Source organism: Hippopotamus amphibius, chromosome 7 (genome assembly GCF_030028045.1).
Source record: "Hippopotamus amphibius kiboko isolate mHipAmp2 chromosome 7, mHipAmp2.hap2, whole genome shotgun sequence".
Taxonomy (NCBI): Eukaryota; Metazoa; Chordata; class Mammalia; order Artiodactyla; family Hippopotamidae; genus Hippopotamus; species Hippopotamus amphibius.
The window spans coordinates 123,346,874-123,366,230 of record NC_080192.1 but is presented as its reverse complement, the minus strand read 5'-3'; the positions used below and the strand labels follow the sequence as shown (position 1 = coordinate 123,366,230).

The 19,357-nt window shown below is 34.9% G+C and overlaps 1 protein-coding gene across 2 annotated transcripts in view; it reads left to right on the top strand.

Moving 5' to 3' along the window:
• Positions 1-16,134, top strand: part of YIPF4 (Yip1 domain family member 4) — a 43,137-nt gene extending 27,003 nt beyond the window's left edge. The window contains exon 6 of one of the 2 annotated variants that reach the window (XM_057741231.1): positions 15,908-16,134. In XM_057741231.1, coding sequence (XP_057597214.1) covers positions 15,908-15,952 — 45 coding nt within the window. In that variant the 3' untranslated portion in view covers positions 15,953-16,134. Of the gene's footprint in view, positions 1-658; positions 4,090-15,907 lie in introns of those variants that run through there. The other variant, XM_057741230.1, reaches the window with a different exon arrangement.
• Positions 16,135-19,357: the final 3,223 nt, after the last annotated feature.

Here is a 19,357-nt window from a genome sequence, read left to right as displayed (position 1 = left end):
TAAAGCAAAAAAATTTTTTTTAATTATGAAAAATTTTCAAACATTCAAAAAAAGAACAGAAAACAGTCAACCAAAGTGTTGTTTTTCCTCCTTTCTGCGTAACACTGTACTTCTGTCTAGTCCTGGGAAAATGATTTGATACTTAATAAATACTGTGTAAAATTTTCAATCTATTTTTCTACCTCTTGGAAGGAAAAAAAAAAAAGGGAAAAAAATTTCTGCTTTGTAAGGATCAATTAGTTTTCTTTCAGGAAACAAATATCCTTCAGCAGCTTATCCCAGTAATAGTTTTTCCAAGTTACCTTGTCTTAAATCACCAGGGACACTTGTTTAAAAGGCTGATAATTAGACCCTTCTTCCCTTAGAGATTCTGATTCAGTAGAACTAGAATGAATCCCAGGATTCTGTTTTTAATAGGCACCCCAGGTGATTCTTATGATTAGACAAGTTTGATAACAAAAGACTTCATTTGCAGAACTCAAGGAGCAGAGCAAGGAAGAATATTCTTAAGTTTTAAACATTCTCAGTAAGTTTTACTGTTCTTACAATTGGTTGTTTTTAAAAAATACTGTAAATGTTATTTTACTCTGTGATACCCAAAATGTTAATTAACTTGCTAATATGCTGCCTTTTGTCTTTTTTGTTTGTTTTTTTAAAGCTCTTTGGTGTGTTTTGGGCTGCCTACAGTGCTGCTTCATTGTTAGTGGGTGAAGAATTCAAGACCAAAAAGCCTCTCCTGATTTATCCAATCTTTTTATTATACATTTATTTTTTGTCCTTATATACTGGGGTGTGATCTAAGTCATATATGAGTAGGAAAAGATAATGTTACATTTCTGTGTAGGCTGGGAATTCTTGCTTGGGGGATTGAAAAAAACCTGTTGCTGGTAAAATTGTACATGTTCCAGATGCAAAGGCGGTTTAAGGTCTTTTTAAAACAATTTTTTTTTGTATTTAATTAAGCAGTTACAGTTATCTTAATATTTTTGGTCAGAATTCTGAATTCTGTTTGATTCTTCATATTCCAGTGAATAAAATATAAAAGCATTGTGTTTTTAAGATTGTGTCAATATTCACCTAAAAACTTGTGCCAAAAGCACCTAGAATGGTAATTATATTTCACTTGAAGGGTAAATAAGACAACATCCTGATAATCTAAAAGTGCAATTTTTTTCTTTAAAGGGTTTTCTCCTGCATTGCAGATCCTGTAGATATATATTTATATTTATATATATATATTTATGAAGTAATTCTTATTATTCACAAAATATATTTCTGAATAGCCTAAAAATTAAGATATTTTAAATCTGATGCTTAAACTTTCTTTAATTTGGCCATTAATCTTTTTATTTATAAATTTAATTTTGCTTTTAAATTATATATAACTTTTAAAATCTCATACATGCATCAGTTAGTATATCCTTGTTAAGAATTCTTAATAATAACAACTAAAATCAATTATTACAGTTGCTGATATAGATTTGGTTTGTTTGGGTGTGCTTCTAAGAACCACTTTTGAATGTCTAAACAACTGATTTAAAGTTTCTGTTTATCTTTCTGACCAAAAGAGCAAGAGGTGTGATGGATATGGCATTCATTACCATTGTCAATATGTAGAAGAACAGTAATATTTATAGCATCAGTAAATATTTTTAAGTGGTACTCCTAAGTCATAAACGTTGCTGGAAAGAGACCATTAGAGTCTTGTGGTCCTGAACAATGTTATATGAAGTAGAAAAAAATAAAATGCTTCCCAGCTGTGTTTTGTTTTATAACACCTTGTCCTATATTACTTGATATTTTAATAAGTATCAGGTACTCCTTAAGAAGCGTACAATATTTGCTAAGGGAAATATTAAGAAATTTTAACTAGTGAAATTTTTTTGGCAAGTTATTTCATAGACTGTAGATATACCTTTATTTAATATTAGTTTGTAAAGTAGGTAAAATATTTTATATTGATAAAATAGCAAATGCCTGATAACTATTAGCAAATTATTATATTATCCTTTCTGGTCTCAACTGGAAGAGTGAACTGCTGTCTTCAATGTGATAACGTGGCCACCTCTTGGTATGTATTCCTTTAATGACCTGATCTGTCAGGAAATATCCAGCAACTCTGAAATAAGCCTACAAATTAGCAAAATATCAAGCCCGTTTCTATTCCTTTTCCTCCTCTCCTACCACCTGAAAAAGAAAGAAAAAAAAAAAAAAAAGCTTATTTTAAGCTGCAGGAAAAGTGTGGAGTTACCTTTGGGCCAGAATAATGTGGAAAAATTGCATAATACTGATTATTTAAAGAAGCTTAGGAAAGCTCATGGGCAGCAGCAACGAAGACCCAACACAGCCAATGAATAAATAAATTTATTAAAAAAAAAAAAGGAAAACAGCTTAGAAGCAACAGAGGGATAGAACCTCTAGAACCTAAAATAATGTGAAATAGTAAGGAAGGAGCTACAGCTACAGAAGCAGCAACTGTAAAATAAACATTTGTCATACTTCAGGAGGTTCTGAGGTCAGTACTTTGTTATAGCAGATTTGATGGTCATTGTGTTGACCCTGGAATCTTCCTCAAAAAGCTTGGGCGTCCATACCAGGCAGTAGAATTTTACTAAGCAATAAGTCAAGGCATTTTAGGACCAGCTCCATCAAAAGATGGTTTAAATTTTTTTTAAGCTATCATTTCTTTAACGTGAATGAAAATTTCACTTATATGAATCATGTTTATACCTGATGATGTAAGATAAAATAAGGTATTCGTGTTCTAAAAAAGTATTTAAAAATAACAGCATTTAATCTTGGGACCTGTCCAATTTAGGGTGTATATAAACACAATTTATGTTTCAAGCTCCGCCAGTGTCTTCATGTGCTATTGAGCAAAGCAGTTAAAACAGATTGTCAGTTTGAAAAGATGATTTGTAAGTGTGTACAAGATATGTACTGCTACAGCTAATAATGGTAAGCTGACCATAATGTCCTCTCCTTGAATTTATATATAATATTTTGTCATATTGATTTTAAATCATGATTTCCAGCCCAGATATTAGTTCATTAGTATTTTTAAAACAGTGTAACCCAGACAGTCTCTTCTATTTGTGTGTGTGTATACATGTTTCGGTTGTAGTAATCCTGATGAATGTTAATCCTCAAAAAAAAAAAAAGAATTATGAGACATATTTACTTCTGTTTTAAATTGATTATAAAATAATTGAAATTTTCATTATAAATCAGTCTATATATAATTTTCTTTGTATTAAAATACAGTTTAGGAAGATTTGTAAAATTTTATGAGCTGTTATTAAACTTGCTAATTTCTAAGGTCTGTAAGAGTTTTACATATATATCTATTTCCAAAAATTTCCCAAATATTAATATATTAATATTTCTAAATTAGTGAAAATTTGCATTGACTTAAAATATGAGGTGGGTATTTTTGTTTAACTATTGTTTAAAATTTAGTTCATTAAAAAAATTCTGATGTAATAAAACATTGAATAAAATAATGCTTCTACAAACTAATAAAAACAGAATATTTTCATTTTCAACAAAATTGAATATTTTAAGATGATTGCTATTTATCTTTTACTTTTCAGTAGTACATATTTTAGCTAGTGTTAGGCTTTAGGAAATTGTAATACGTTTGTTAAGTTTTGTTAAAATGTTTTACTTCCGTACAATTATTTTCAGTAATTGAACAAATTGGGTTTCTTGTTTTGTTCTTTGAAGCAAAGGAGAACAACACACATCATTGGGAACCTCTATTACAGGATTTAGGCTTGTGTTAATACAGTTCCTGGCACTCTGAAATGTCTTAGTAGAGCCAGAAATCACCCTCAGATACTCTTTTCTCTGATATTTTAGTCACATAAACAAAATAAGTGTTTTATTATCCTCTTTCATAAAAGGTTTCTTTAATTGAACCCCTTGTATTACATCTTACCTAGTAGCAAATTTTAATTTCCCTTTAGAAACTGAGTTACGAGTGCTCTATTCCTCATTTGCATAATCTCTTGACAGTAGTTTGTGTGTTTGAGAATCTGTTGACACTTTTTAAATAAATTCCAAAATACGATTTTTGACATCAGTAAAGACTACTTGTATCTTTGCACTAGAAATCATTATATTTTCTGAAGAAAGTTTTGCTTGTGAATACATTTTCTTTATAGCAGGCTTTCTTCCTATATACTTTCTTTATAACAATTTTAGGTCCTACTGTGTCTTATGGAGTATAGTGGTCTGAAGAGAAATGGTTAATAGAATATTCTCTGTGCAAGGCATATAGTGTTAAACATGGAATTTAGGATTAGGTTGTTCATTTGAAATTCTTTTGTTATGCTGATGTTGCAGTTTGGAGGTTAATTTAGGGAAAGAATGTCAGGATGATTAAGATGGCATTAGTAAAATAATTCCCTATTTTACATTTTGTATTGGTAGTAACCCTGGTTTCAGCTTTTCTAATTTTCAGCAAGATAGCCACAAGTTTTTACTTTGAAGATATTTAGTTTACAGTTTGCAAGTGCTTGCAAAAAAATTCCAGAAACATCCCTTCTGAACAGTTCAGTGATATACTAATGCTGTCACTGAGATTTAAGTTAGATATTAATATGAAAAAGTTTTTAATGAAATATTTTGAATTTAACTGGTGATTAGAGAATATAAAGGTTATTAATGCTTATAGGGCAGGGGAAGTTAGCTTTCCTACCTGTAATAATTTTGTTAAATTAACACTTGGAATATAAGTAAATTAGATTTATCAAGAATAGAAACCTTAATTTTTCTATAATAGTTGCCACTGAGCCATTTTTATTAAAAATCAGACAAGAAAGCTTACCAAAGTATTTACACAACATTAAATGAAATTACACAGACTGACTGGTTATGGGAGAAATTTGTCATCTGGTAATAAAGAGAAAAAGCTAATATAAAAATAGATTGCTGCTATTCACAAATAAGTGCTCAATGATGAAGATAAATGATTGAAATTCTACATTTTTTTTGGTTTTATAGTGATTCTTCTTTTGTGGAATTAATCAGTTGCTATGTAAATATCACTTAAATTGTGTACACCATTTGAAAATGAAACAACCCATATGTTTTGTAATCCTTATGCTAAATTACACTTTAAGATAGTTATAGTGTCTCCATAGAAAACAGTGGAAATATTCTTGTTGATATTGATGGGCCTAGGCACTAAGTCCCTTATACTCAGTCTTCTTTGCCAAATGGGTTAGGAAACTCTTTTGCCTAATGCAAATTTATTTTCAAAGGATAGTACTGATGGTGGCCCCGAGAATGAAACATTCAGAAGAAACAGCATTCGAATTGGGTACCCTGAATGTGAAGAGATAGTGGATATTCATGAAATATTTATTGACCCCTCTCCGTGTGCCAAGTACTACGCTAAGTGCAGGAATACAGTGATGTGCAACAGGGACCGCACATGCACCCTAATGAGCCAGTGTTTTTTGAGAGAGAGTTAATTTAACAAAGTGTAAAATAATTGCAACAAATGGAGGAAGAGAGGTCTGTGGTGGCAAGAGAGTGTATTACAGAGGAATTAGACAGGAAAAGACATCCTGAGGCAGTGATGCTTAAGCTGAAATCGTTAGGGATAAGTAAAAGTTAACTAAGTAGAGAAGGGAGGGAAGACTGTTATAGACAGAGGGAATAGCAGGTGAGTAGAAGGAAATGAAAACTCGTTTGGCTGAAGTTTAGTAGTTTATGAAATCAAACAGGAGTATTGGTATCACACTATACCTGCCATCCTAAGCTATGTTTTCTTTTTCAGAGCTTTTGATTAGAAGTATGGTATCTGAAACTTGTGCTTTTAATACTAAGGCCAAGGTCTGCAATTCTACTCTCGCTATATGCCCAACAGAAATGAATGTACATATGCCACAAAAGACATACATAGTAACATGATTTGTAATAGCCAAAAATTGGACATAGCGTATCCATCAACATAAAATAGGTACAGTTATACTGTGGAATCTTATGCAATGAAAATGAGTAATTAGAGCCACGTGCAAGAAAGTGACCACCAGAAAGTCTTAATGGTTATCCTTAATGGGAGGGAGAAAGGGTGTATTTGGGAAGAATCTTGAGGAGGACTTTAATGGGTGGTTTTTAATAATTCACTAAGCTGTATGCTTTATGTACTTTTATGTATGTGTGTTACAGTGCATTCTTACATTTTTATGACTGTTTTAACATAGTTAAATTGCTACTTTGCATTTTACTCTTTTTCATGTATTATTATGCCATAGCCATCTTCATGTTATACAAACTTCATAACCGTTTCTTCAGAGAAATCTTTCCTGAATCTTGTAACTATCCAATCATGTGCTCCAGTTAATCTCTATTAAATTGTTGCTTATTTCATTTGTGGTACTACTACTCTCGGTGAGTGTCTAGATTTTTTTTTTTAATTCCTCCACTATAATGTAAGCTCCATTGGAGCAGGGACATTTTCTGACATGTTTGTCAGTGTATCCCCAGTACTTTTGCTGAATGAATACATGAACCTGGTCATTGAATCCTGAATTCAAATTCGGATCCCGTGAATTTCAAAACCAGTAGCTTAATTATTAGTTTTCATAGGTTGTTAAAGTTGTGCAAAACTTTAGAGATCACTAATGAGTGTAATCATACCTCATTATAGAGATGAGGAAACTAAAGCCTAAGGATGGATTGTCTGAAGTAACAGTGTTGACTGGCAGAATTGGAATAAGAGCTTATGTCTTCAAACCCTAAGTCTAGTGCTCTTTCCATTACAACATGGAACAGCAGTTTTGCCAGTTAGCAACATACATAGTTGCCTTCTGCTGTAATTGAAACATCTTTCTCTTCCCTTTTTGATCTTTTCCATTCCACTTTTTGAAGTCCACTTTTAGTTTTAGGCTTACAAGTGCTACACATTAATATTAAATAATTAAGGTTCAAAGGGCTGTTGTGAGTTTTAAGCAAGCTAGTTAATATAAAGGATATAGAACATCCTAGTTCTACTATTTGGTAAATAGTAGCTATTAAACTGAAATCATTTAGATCAATGAAACAAGAGGGTTTCCAGAAATATACTCAATTATATATAGGAAGTTAGTATGTGATAAAGGTAGCATGCCAAATTGGTATAAAAAGATGGATTGTTAAATAAGCGAGATATTGCATCAGATAGGAATTTATTTGTTTGCAAGAAACAACCCTATGGTCATTGGTTTCATAAAATAGGAGTTAATTTTTCCTCATAAGTAATCCAAGGGTGTATAATCCAGGACTAATATGGCAGCTTAAAGTCATCAAGGGCTCAGGCTCCTTTTATCTTTTTACTCTGCCATTTTTGGTGAGTAGCTCCATCCTTGTTGTCTCAAGATAGCTGCTTCACCTCTAGATATTACATCTAGATTCCAAGCAGGCAGAAAGGTGAAGGTTAAGAGGCCAAATGGAGCATGACAGTCAAAATTGTCTTTATTTAAAAATCTGGAAGCCACATTCAGTGACATCCCCTTATATCTCAGGACAGAACTGAATTGCTTGGCCACCCCTTGCTGCAAGAGTCTGAGAAAATATTTTAAGCTGGGCACAGTTACTGCCCTAAACAAAGTCACATTCTGTTAGTAAGGAAGAATGGATGCCAGAAAGGTAACTAGCAGTGTCTAACAAAAACATTATAGGCCACTTAGAAAAATACAAGGCTGGATCTGTACTTCTGCCAAAGTAAATAACAGATATATCAAATATTTTAAAAACAAAGACAGAAAAAAACAAATTATTTTTTATATACTCTTTGAGAAGATAAGGCTTTCAAAGTATGACATAAAATACAAAAGCCAAAAAAAAAAAGAGATTAAGAAAATTGGCTACATATCATTTAAAACAGTTCTGTAGGAAAAATATAAACTACAAACTGGGGGGAAATATTTATAAGACTTATGTAGACAGAAGGCTATTTCCTTAAAATAAAAAGAATACTTACAAATTAGTAATTTTAAGTGGGCAAAGGATATACGTTGGCAATCATATAGTATATATAATAGTAAAAGTATAAGTTGAAAATTTAAAATGGACTAGGAATATAAATAAGCAACTCAAAAGAGGAAAAATGATAAAGTGACATATATATGTACAGGTGCACAAATGCATTCATGGTTAAATACGGTTTAGACACCAACAGCATTGGCCTCTCAGTTTGCCAAAACTAATATCTGGTGCTAATTGGTTGGGATTATGAGCAGATCTGCTATTTAGCTGATAGACATCATCGTGGCTGTCTTAGTTAAAATACTGAAATTTGTACCACTAGTAAATAGTATTCTGTAACTGTAATAGCACTAAAATTGATTATTTAAATTCTAAGTTCATTAGTTCTTTTGTGATAGCCATTGATAGTGGATCTTTTATTGTAATGACATCTGGGAAACATTTGCAACATCTGCTAGCTTGGCTTGTGTCATAGTAAATAATATCACTGCCTTGTGCATTACCTGTGAATCATTCCATGTTCTAACAGTTGCTTCTGCTTCTAAATAGTTTAATTTTCTATTGGGTTACACTGTTTTAGTGCATTATAATTCTTAGGTGAAAAGTAAATACAGTGTTTTAATATTTTAAAATAGAAGAATTTATAACAGAATAATACTGAACACCCCAAAACTATTTGACACTGTCTGCTATCTATCAATGCTGAACATATGCATAGCTTTTGACCCAGCAATTTCATATATTTGCCAACACATGAATTCAGCACTGTGCAGTGGAACTTGCCGCAGTGATGCAAGTGCTGTATTGTTTGCTGTTGTACAGTAGGTACTAGCCATGTAGCTATTGAGCATTTGAAATGTGGGTAGTGCAACTGAGAAGCTGATTTTCAGTTTAATTTTATTCGAACTTAAAGAGCTACACTTGGTTAGTAGCTACCATATTGGTCGGAGCAATGAGTGTTCACAGCAGTGCCAGTAATAGTATCCAAACCTGGAAACAACCCAAGTAGACAAATTGTGGTATTAACACACAGTAGAATATGTAAGATTGATGTATGTATGACCTCATGTAAGATTACAGATGATGTCAAAAACCTAACATTGAGCAAATGAAACCAGACACAAAAGAACACATACTTTATGATTCTATTTATGTAGAGTACAAAAACAGGATGTTGGTTACTCTTGAGTGGGAAGGAGATAACAGAGAAGGTATGGGGCTTCTCGGATGCTATTATGTTCTATTTATTTGAGTGCTAATCATATAGGTGTGTTCAGTTTATGAAAAATTATCAAGCTGTGCACTTGTAACATGTACACCTTTCTGTAAAGGTACTGTGTTTGAGTTAAAAGTTGTAAATTGGAGAGAGAAAAAAAACACCCAAAATGAGTGTTAGCAAAGTGTTGATAAGCTTCTTAACATTCCTTTTAAATGCTGTAAATGTTCACATTCTAAAACTGTGGAAGAACATGATAATGAACTATACCTTGGAACATTTCTTAAAAGGTCCTGAAATGTCTTTTGATATTATATAAGAATTAATATAAAATAAAACAAATGATTTTCATTTCTGAAATGAAAACATGACTTATTGCAAGTGATGTGAATGTTGAATGTAGACATTGTTCAAGATTGTGGTTTTGAAAGTGCTAAACTAATATTTCATCCAAAAAGCCATCATGTTCACTTAAAGCTCATGGTTCAAGCAAAGATTTGCAGTCATCGGTGAGAAAAGAAAAGGATATCATAAATCATTTTCAACAGTACAGATCTGAAATAATGGCTTCTAAAAATTTCATCTGAGTTTCAATTGATCAAACAAAAATATTTTAAAATACCATTCAAACTGTTAACACGGGACTTCCCTGGTGGTGCAGTGGTTAAGAATCCACCTGCCAAGTCAGGGGACACCGGTTAGAGCCCTGGTCTGGGAAGATCCCACATGGCTCGGAGCAGCTAAGCCCGTGCGCCACAACTACTGAGCCTGTGCTCTAGAGCCCGCGAGCTGCAACTATTGAAGTCCGCACACCTAAAGCCTATGCTCCGCAACAAGCAAAGCCACCGCAATGAGAAGCCCACACACTGCAGCAGGGTAGCCCCTGCTCGATGCAACTAGAGAAAGCCTGAGTGCAGTAACGAAGGCCCAACACAGCCAATAAATAAATAAATACATTTAAATTTAAAAAATTGTCAACACCATCTACTGTGCTGTTAATGTTAAGTACAATCAAGGATTTTTGGGCACAAAACATTTAATAAAACAATACAGATTTATTGCAATTTATATTTATGGTCTCACTTGTAAAACATTCACAAAAACAGTCATTACTGCAGAGCTTAAATTGTTACACATAAAAGTGTCCTAATTTACTGAAAAGGCAAAATATAATTTAGGTGCTGTGGAGCTAAAGGTAACATCTGGGGAAAGATGCCAAAGTTTATTACAGGCATTCAAGGAAAATGACTCCAAGAACTATATAGAAACTTTACTGTGTTTTGAACAGCCAGTACTCTGGAATGCTAGGGGAAAAATCTGGAAATTTAGTCAAAGTTTTAGAAAGATTTCCAGATGTTTTAATTTGGCCCAAAGACACTAAATTCAAATATCTCCAAATGGTGTAATAAAGATATAAATAAATAATGTTTACTATCATAAGTTTGTGATAGCAAGTAAAGGTAAAATTTTTCTGAGAAAGCTAAATAATATCTGAAGAACTTAGAACTGTGATAATGATAATTGGAATTGTATTTTGGTTTCAGTGGCAGCTGTAGTGCTACGACTACAAAAGTTAGTTGAAAATCTTATCAAGCCTTGTATGTTTTCTTCATTAGAGGTTTCGAAATCAGAGCAAACATTTAGAATATGAAAATATTTTTAGAAATTTGTCTTTACTGAAAGTATTTAGTGAAGATATCAATTCTTTATTTAGGTTTTCCAGAAAGCAATGTTTTATTAATTAAGCTCTTTTTTTTTTTTTTTGGCACACGGGCTTAGTTGCTCCGCGGCATGTGGGATCTTCCTGGAGCAGGGATTGAACTCATGTCCTCCGCATTGGCAGGCAGACTCCCAACCACTGCACCACCTAGGAAGCCCTAATTAAGCTTTACAAGTTAATTTAACAGGAACTAAAAGTAACTGAAAAAAACATGAAAAAGAAGCAGAAGTTATTTAAAATATGGAAATACATGTGATGTCGTATGTTAATTGTAACAAAGTAATTTTTAAAAATAAAGTATGGAAATATACCATTTGAAATAACAAAATATAAGGCCAATTCAAATGAAACTATTATTATCTAATAAATTGATAACATTTTGATCTGTGATGGTAAATTTTATATGTAAACTTGACTGGGCCACGTGGAGCCCAAATATTAGGGTGTTTCTGTGAGAATGTTTTTTGAATGAGATTAATGTTTAAATATAGACTGAATAAAATAGATTGCCCTCCCTAAGGTGGGTGGACCTCAGTCAGTTAGTTGAAGGCCTGAAGAGGACAAAAAGGCTGACTCTCCTCTCCCTTCCCCCAGTAAGAGAGAATTCCTCCTGGGTGACTGCCTGCTACCTGGGACATCTGGTTTTTTTCCTAGCTATGGACTCAGAACTCTTCCTGGGTTGACCCCACTGACCTTTGGACTGGAGCTGTGCCTTTGGCTCTCCTGGGTCTCCAGCTTGCCTGATTACCCTGCATATCTTGGGACTTGTCAGCTTTTATAATCTTGTGAGCTAATTCCTTATAATAAATCTCTTTGCATCTATGTATATGTCTAAATGTATGTGTCAATGAGAGTTTAGGCCTCACATTTTAAAAGAAATATTTGTAGAGGAATTGTGTTATTGCTACTGCTAAGTAGAATTTACGATATAATTTAGCCCCTTCTCAGAGGTCATTGAGCTTTTTGCTGTTGATAGTAAATATCCCTAGATTTCTGGGCTTCTTAGGATCATAGATATGTTTTTTTCTATTATTATTTTTAAAGTATTTATTTATTTTGGCTGTGCTGGGTCGTAGTTGTGGCATGCGGGATCTTCTAGTTGCGGCTTGCGAACTTAGTTGCGCCACACGTGCAGGATCTAGTTCCCCGACCAGGGATAGAACTCGGGCCTCCTGCATTGGGAGCTTGGAGTCTTCTTACCCACTGGACCATCAGGGAAGTCCCCATAGATATGTTTTTGAAAGTGTTTGTCTCTGGCAGCTATTTTTTCTTTATGTTCAGACTTCACATTGTATCCTCATGTGGCAGAAGGGATTAGGGAGCTCTCTGCGATCCCTTTTTTTTTTTGTGATCTTTTTTTATAAGAGCAAAATACTACATGCACGTGTGCATGCACGTGCGCATGCGCGCGCACGCACTCACGCACACACACACACTTCCTATTGGTTGTTTCTCTGGAGAACCCTAAACATTTTTTTTTGTTCCTTATACATAGTCTTAAAACATGGACATTTTATGTAAGTAACTTTTGTGTAATCATATTCAAAGTATACTTTAGTGCTCACTGGTTTTCAGAAACCAATATAACAGAAAATAGAGTTATATAATATTTACCTTTTTTTTAAAGCATAGGGAATGCAAGGTTTTCTGTAGGTGGGTTGGCATGCATGTAAACAGCTTGTCATAGAATATGTTTACCTGAAAGCTCAATTTTACTCACTTTTGAGTACTTTTTGGCTGTTCCTCAAATATTTCTCCCTCTGATGATCTGACCCTCTGAGTGTCAGTGCAGTCTACTGTGAGGTTTATTTTCTTTAAAGCTGAGTCACATTGATGACCCAGCTTTTAGGTTCAGCAAATGCTTCTGTTATACACTTATTTGGGAACCTAAGTTTCCTTGTTTTACCTTTGGTCTGCCCATTAGTTTGGAGGTTATTTTTTTCCCTTGAGAAGATGGGAAAAAGAGACTCCTAGCTCTGTTTGCTTCCAATTATCTACTAACAGTGTGCTCTCTTCTTTGGATTTGGACCTATTCCTGATAGTCTTTAGCCTTTGCTTATTCTGTGTGGTAGCTTTCTGACATTAATGTGTAATCATTCAGGTACAGGAAACATCACATTTCTCTTTTTTTCTAAAGTAAATTAAACCTAACCTGAGCTTCCTCAAGGCCGGCTAAAGAACTTTTAATATGGGTGGGAAATGGGATTCCCTACCCCCTTTATTGGATCCTAAAAGAACCCTTGGCCTTACCTGATGCCAAGAATGGGATATGGTTCATTGTTTCCATTGCATTGCTCTTTTTAGAGAATGCTGTTGCTGGGAGATGGCACTTCTCTATCTAGTAGGCCCTGTTGTTCTGCGAGGGTCACCAAGATGCCCTCACTGCCATCTCCCCACTGACCACAGGCTGGTACACCACAGAGACTTCTGCTTTGCTCTCAAGGTCCCTGCAGTTACACCAGCCTTAACCATCCTGGACATGAGCACATAAGAGAGACTCGTCTAAATATCTTAAGAAAATCCCCCAAACCCAAACCCCTCCCCAGCCCCCAGGACCCCTCCTTTTTCTCTAATCAGACTACTGATTTTTCCATCGCAGTACTGTTATCTCTCACATCCCTATTCCATTCTCAGCACCAGATTAATTCCTTTCCAACAGAGGCCTAGAAGAAATTTTTCCCATGACAGCCACTGAAATACCAAGGAGCCACAACAGACCCTCCCTCCTTCCTATACACACACCATTGGAGAAGAGCCCAAAATTCTATAACATAAAGGCTTGATTGGAAAAGGGGTAATACCTCTCTATCATGATGAGGAACTACGTTTGTATCATGATGAGCCTACAGTCAGGAAAATAAGATCGAGGTGTCTTATCTTTACATTTCAGGCTCATAAAAGTATGTGAATTAATGTAATCAGCACTTGTGTAAAAAAAATAAAGAGCTTAAGAAATAAAGTATTACTATGAGTTTATATTCCATAATCACATTTTCCTTACTTTTCATACCCCCCCCCCCAACAAAAATGCCAGCGCCTAAATTTGGTGATTTTCATTTCTGTGTATTTTGTTATAATTTAACTACATTTGTGTGTGTGTGTCCTTAAGCAATATATGTAGGATTGTTTTGCATATTTAAAAATTTTATGTCAATGGAATCTTTATGTATTCTTTTGCATCCTGCTTCATCTATTCAGATACAGATAGCTGTAAGTTTATTCATTTCCACTGCTGTAGAGAATTTATTTGACTCTATATACCACATGTTATTTATTTACCCATGCTCCACTGAATGAGGCATTTAGGTTGTTGCCAAATATTTGCTATTACATACAATGTAGCTATGAACATTCTTTCTGCTGGTGCCTTGTGCTCACAGTAACATTTCTCCAAAGGAAATTTTACCTAGGAGTAGATTTAGGAGGTTCTAGGGCATGTGCATCTTCTACATCAATATAAGCTGCCGAATTGCTCTCCAAAGTAGATACAGCAAATAGTCTCTTACCAGAACTTTTCTTTTGCTTCACATCTTTTAAAAATAATTAATTTATTTATTTATTGGCTATGTTGGGTCTTTGTTGCTGTGCAGGGGCTTTCTCTAGTTGTGGCCAGCAGGAGCTACTCTTCATTGTGGAGCACAGGCTCTCAGCATGCAAGCTTCAGTAGTTGTGGCACACAGGCTTAGTTGCCCCATGGCATTTTTTAAAAATAAATTTATGTATTTATTTATTTATTGACTGCATTGGGTCTTTGTTGATGCACATGGGCTTTCTCTAGTTGTGGCAAGAGGGGACTACTCTTCATTGTGGTGCATGGATTCCTCATTGTGGTGGCATCTCTTGTTTCAGAGCACAGGCTCTAGGCACATGGGCTTCAGTAGTTGTGGCACATGGGCTCAGTAGTTGTGGCACACAGGCTTAGTTGCCCCGAGGCATGTGGGATCTTAGTTCCCCAACCAGGGATCGAACCTGTGTCCCCTGCATTGGAAGGCGGATGCTTAACCACTGAACCACCAGGGAAGTCCCATGAGGTATTTCTTGATTGCTTTTGAAGTAATAAATTTACTTTGACCTTATCAAAAAATCCACAATCCTCTTTTTAAAAAAACACACTAATTTTCTTGCTTTGCCTGAGTACTTTGAAGTGTGAATAAGTAGCAGGAGGTGGAGCCTTAGCTTAGCCTAAGATGAAGTCTGTTCATATCCACTGGATAGGTGGGCAGGCTCACCAGAAGCCTATTTCCATGAGGGCCTGAAAATCCTTGAAGGACTAGACTCAGCCTTAGGAAAGAGAGCCAGACACAGCAAGTTTGGTGCTGTTGTACCTTTAGTTTTCTGAGTGAAGAAGCAATTGTGTGTCAGGTCTGTTGTGTGGATTTAATTTCCAGGTCTGCAGTACCTTCCCTACCTCTTCCCTAAGTAGAAAACGGGATATGACATTGAAGTCAAAGAACTCAGTAAAAATTTTAGATAGTATTGGATGAACTTCCTTCTCAACCCTGGAAATACTTTTATCTTTAAATAGCTATGCTAAGAGTATAAGCCCACAGTCAGACTGCCCAGGTTCCAGTCACAACCTTATCACTTTAGCAAGTTGTTTAACTTCCTCTGTGCCTCAGTTTCTTCAATTGTAAAATGAAAATAATAATAAAAATGGTAGATACTTCATAGGATTGTAATGATGAGTAAATGTTAATACAAATATGATAATAATGAAAATGTTTGAAATATTTCAAGAATTACCAAAATGTGACACAGAGGCATGAACTGAACAAATGCTGTTGAAAAAATGGCAGTGATCAGACTTGCTTGATGCAGGGTTGCCACAAACTTCCAATTTGTAAAAGATGCAATATTTCTGAAGTGCAGTGAAGTGAAGCACAATAAGATGAGGTATTCTGGTATATGTATGTGTAAGCATGTATGTATGTGCACACAAATTTGTAAGTATAAATGTCTATAAATACATCTATTTCCCATTTGTCTGCTCATAGAGCCCAGTAGCAGTGAGCACAAAGCATTCAGATGCTGGCTTTTAAGTCCCATCCTCCACTGAAAAGAACCAAAGATCCTTGAAGAAATGCTTGATTCCAGGACTGGGACAGAGAAAATACAAGATGAGCCTGGAATATCTTTGAGCTGTGTCAATCACAGAAACCTGTTTAAAGGAGCTCGCATTGACCAAATCTGTAACAATTTGAACATCAAAATAAAAAATGAAAGCCTATTTTTAATTAATTAATTAATTAATTGGCTGAGTTGGGTCTTCATTGCTGTGTATGGGCTTTCTCTATTTGCAGCGAGTGGGGGCTACTCTTCATTGTGGTGCTTGGGCTTCTCATTGTGGTGGCTTCTCTTATGGAGCACAGGCTCTAGGCTCATGGGCTTCAGTAGTTTCGGTACGTGGGCTCAATGGTTGTGGCTCACGGGCTGTGGAGTTCAGGTTCAGTAGTTGTGGTGCATGGGCTTAGTTGCTCTTTGGCATGTGGGATCTTCCCAGACCAGGGCTCGAACCTGTGTCCCCTGCATTGGCGGGCAGATTCTTAACCACTGCGCCACCAGGGAAGTCTCAGTATAACCTATTGAGTAAAGAGCAGGACCACAGTGATAAAAGTAGATAGACAGACAGATAGGTAGATACATAGGTAGATAGATAGGAAAAGAAAGTTTATTTTTAAAGTAGAAACCATGTAGAAAAAATGAAAACTTAGAAAATCATTATTTGGCAACCATCATAGTAATAACTATGGGTGCCAAAACTAGTGGGTGAAAGTTTGAGGATAACAGAATATTTACATAGTCTCAAATTATCTCTCTACAACATACCTGTTAACTTTAAGGGGTAAACTAATTGACAGTGGAGAAGTCTGGCTGATAACACCTTAACCAATGTCAAAGATAGTATCACTAATATTGGGAAAAACCAATATATGTCTTTAAAAGCACTGAAAAGAACTCACCATCACTTCTGTGGTGTTCTTGCCACATTGCATAGCCTGAATCTTATCATGAGGAACTATCATACAAATCCAAACTGTGGAACAGTCTACAACACCAGTTGCCTGTACTCATCAAAAATGTCAATGTCATTTACTGCAAAAAAAGATTGAGAAACTGTGCCAGACCAAAGGATGATAAACAGGCATGACAATTGAATGCACACATTCATCTTGAATTTTCTTCTGATTTAAAGGACATTTTTAGGACAAATGGTGAAATCTGAATATCTGAAGATTAGATAATAGTATCGTAATAATGTCAATTTCTTTGATTTTAGGAAAAACATACACCAAGGTATTTAGAGGTAAAATGACATAATGTAACTTATTCTTAAATGGTTCAGAAAAAATTTACATACTATAGACACACACATACATAGAGAGAAAGGGAAGGGAGAAGCAAATGTCATAAAGTACTAACAACTGGTGAATCTGGGTGAAAGATATCCAGGAGCTCTTCGTACTATTCTTGTAATTTTTCTGTTTGAAATTAAGTCAAAATAAAACATTTTATTTTGATAGATATGTTTATTGCCTTGATTGTGGTAATGGTTTCACAGTTGTATGCATATGTGCAAACATCAAATTGTATACTTTATTATTTTTTTTTATAATTTTATTTTAATTAATTTATTTATTTATTTTTGACTGTGTTGGGTCTTTGTTTCTGTGCCCTGGCTTTCTCTAGTTGTGGTGAGCAGCAGCTACTCTTTGTTGTGATGTGCAGACTTCATCGCATTGACTTCTCTTGTTGCAGAGCATGGGCTCTAGTCGTGTGGGCTTCAGTAGTTGCAGCAAATGGGCTCAGTAGTTGTAGCTTGCAGGCTCCAGAGTATAGGCTTAGTAGTTGTGGTGCACAGGCTTAGTTGCTCCACGGCCAGTGGAATCTTCCTGGCCCAGGGATTGAACTCGTGTCCCCTGCATTGGCAGGCGGCTTCTTAACCATTGCGCCACCAGGGAAGTCCCTGTATACTTTAAATATGTGCAGTTTTTTGTATATCAGTTATACCTCAATAAAGTGGAAAACAGTTTAATTTAAATAAATGTGAAGGAGCTTAAAATGATGCCTGGCAAATAAGGAGTACATTTGTGTTTACTATTACTGTAAGGATAAATAAGAATCTTAGACTACATGAAGATATAAGGTGAGGGTAAAGAACTTGAAGGTAGGTGACATTTCCCTTAGATTTAGAAGTCCCAGGAATCTCAGGGCTTGTGATAGTTTACTTTAATGTCTAATGTAGCCTGAACTTTTTTTCTTAGTTGGAAAGAATCTAAAAGCATATGATCTTAAAGTGGAAAGTGAAAAATAGCTTTTTATTTGAAAAGAATGGAAAGATTTTGTAGGCAGATCATAAGCATGCCATCTGGTTAACTCAAGAGAAATCCTGAAAGCTTAGATTTCACATTTTTACCAGCCATATATGGTTTAAGATAGACTCCCTAGGCTAAAAATAGTGAATCATATTTGTTCTGATATTCATAAGTTAGTTGAAAATGCCGCTTAACTGCAGTGCTAAAGGATTCCATTTATCTCATCTAAGAATTGAAGGCCATTGTGGCTTATATTTCTCAAGTCGAATGTTCAATGGTATGCAAGACAAATTCATCACAAAAGAAATAAGCAAGGCTGGCACAGTAATAGTATCTCTAAAATTAAATAAAATTTAGTTCTTTAAAAATATGATCACACCCAGTGATTCTGAACCAGGTACAAATTCTGGAGACAGCTTTGGTTGTCACTACTGGGAGTGGGTAAGAGGGGAGGGCATATTACTGGCATCTAGTGGTAGAAACCAGGGATGCTGCTAAATATTCTATAAGGCACAGGACAGACCCTCAACAACAAAGAATTATGTGGTCCAACATGTCAATTGTGCCAAAGTTGAGAAATCCTGCACTAAATGAACACATTTCCTGAAATTTCAGATAAAGTGCTAAGAGGGATGGAATAATGCTTCTAGTCCTGTCTTGATATAGGATATTATGAGCTAGCGTTGTGCCTGGTAAGTAATATGTACTCAATATATGTTTGTTTACTCAGTCTATTCTGTGAGTATCTTTATAGTTTTCCCTTCATTTTTTGTAGGCACTAAAACTAGATCAGAACTTCATTACACCTGCTTCATAAATATCCCACCATTGTTTCATAATATAGCAAAGGAGAGATTTTTATAGATTATAAACTAGGTTACAGGAAAGTGGAGAAAAGCCGATATTCATTAGATTGAATATGAGAGAGAACCAATTTGTGTAGCTTCTAGTATTATGAAAAATTTTTAAATGTAATGAAGACATTTATTAGGAAATCTCATTAAAAACAAAAAAATCAAATGATATTAAAATCATGGATAAGAACCCAGCCATGCAAGGATTCACATGCTATGCAAATCTCTGACACTATTTAGTAGAGATAAATTAGCCTGTCCAGAGGACTTATAATGA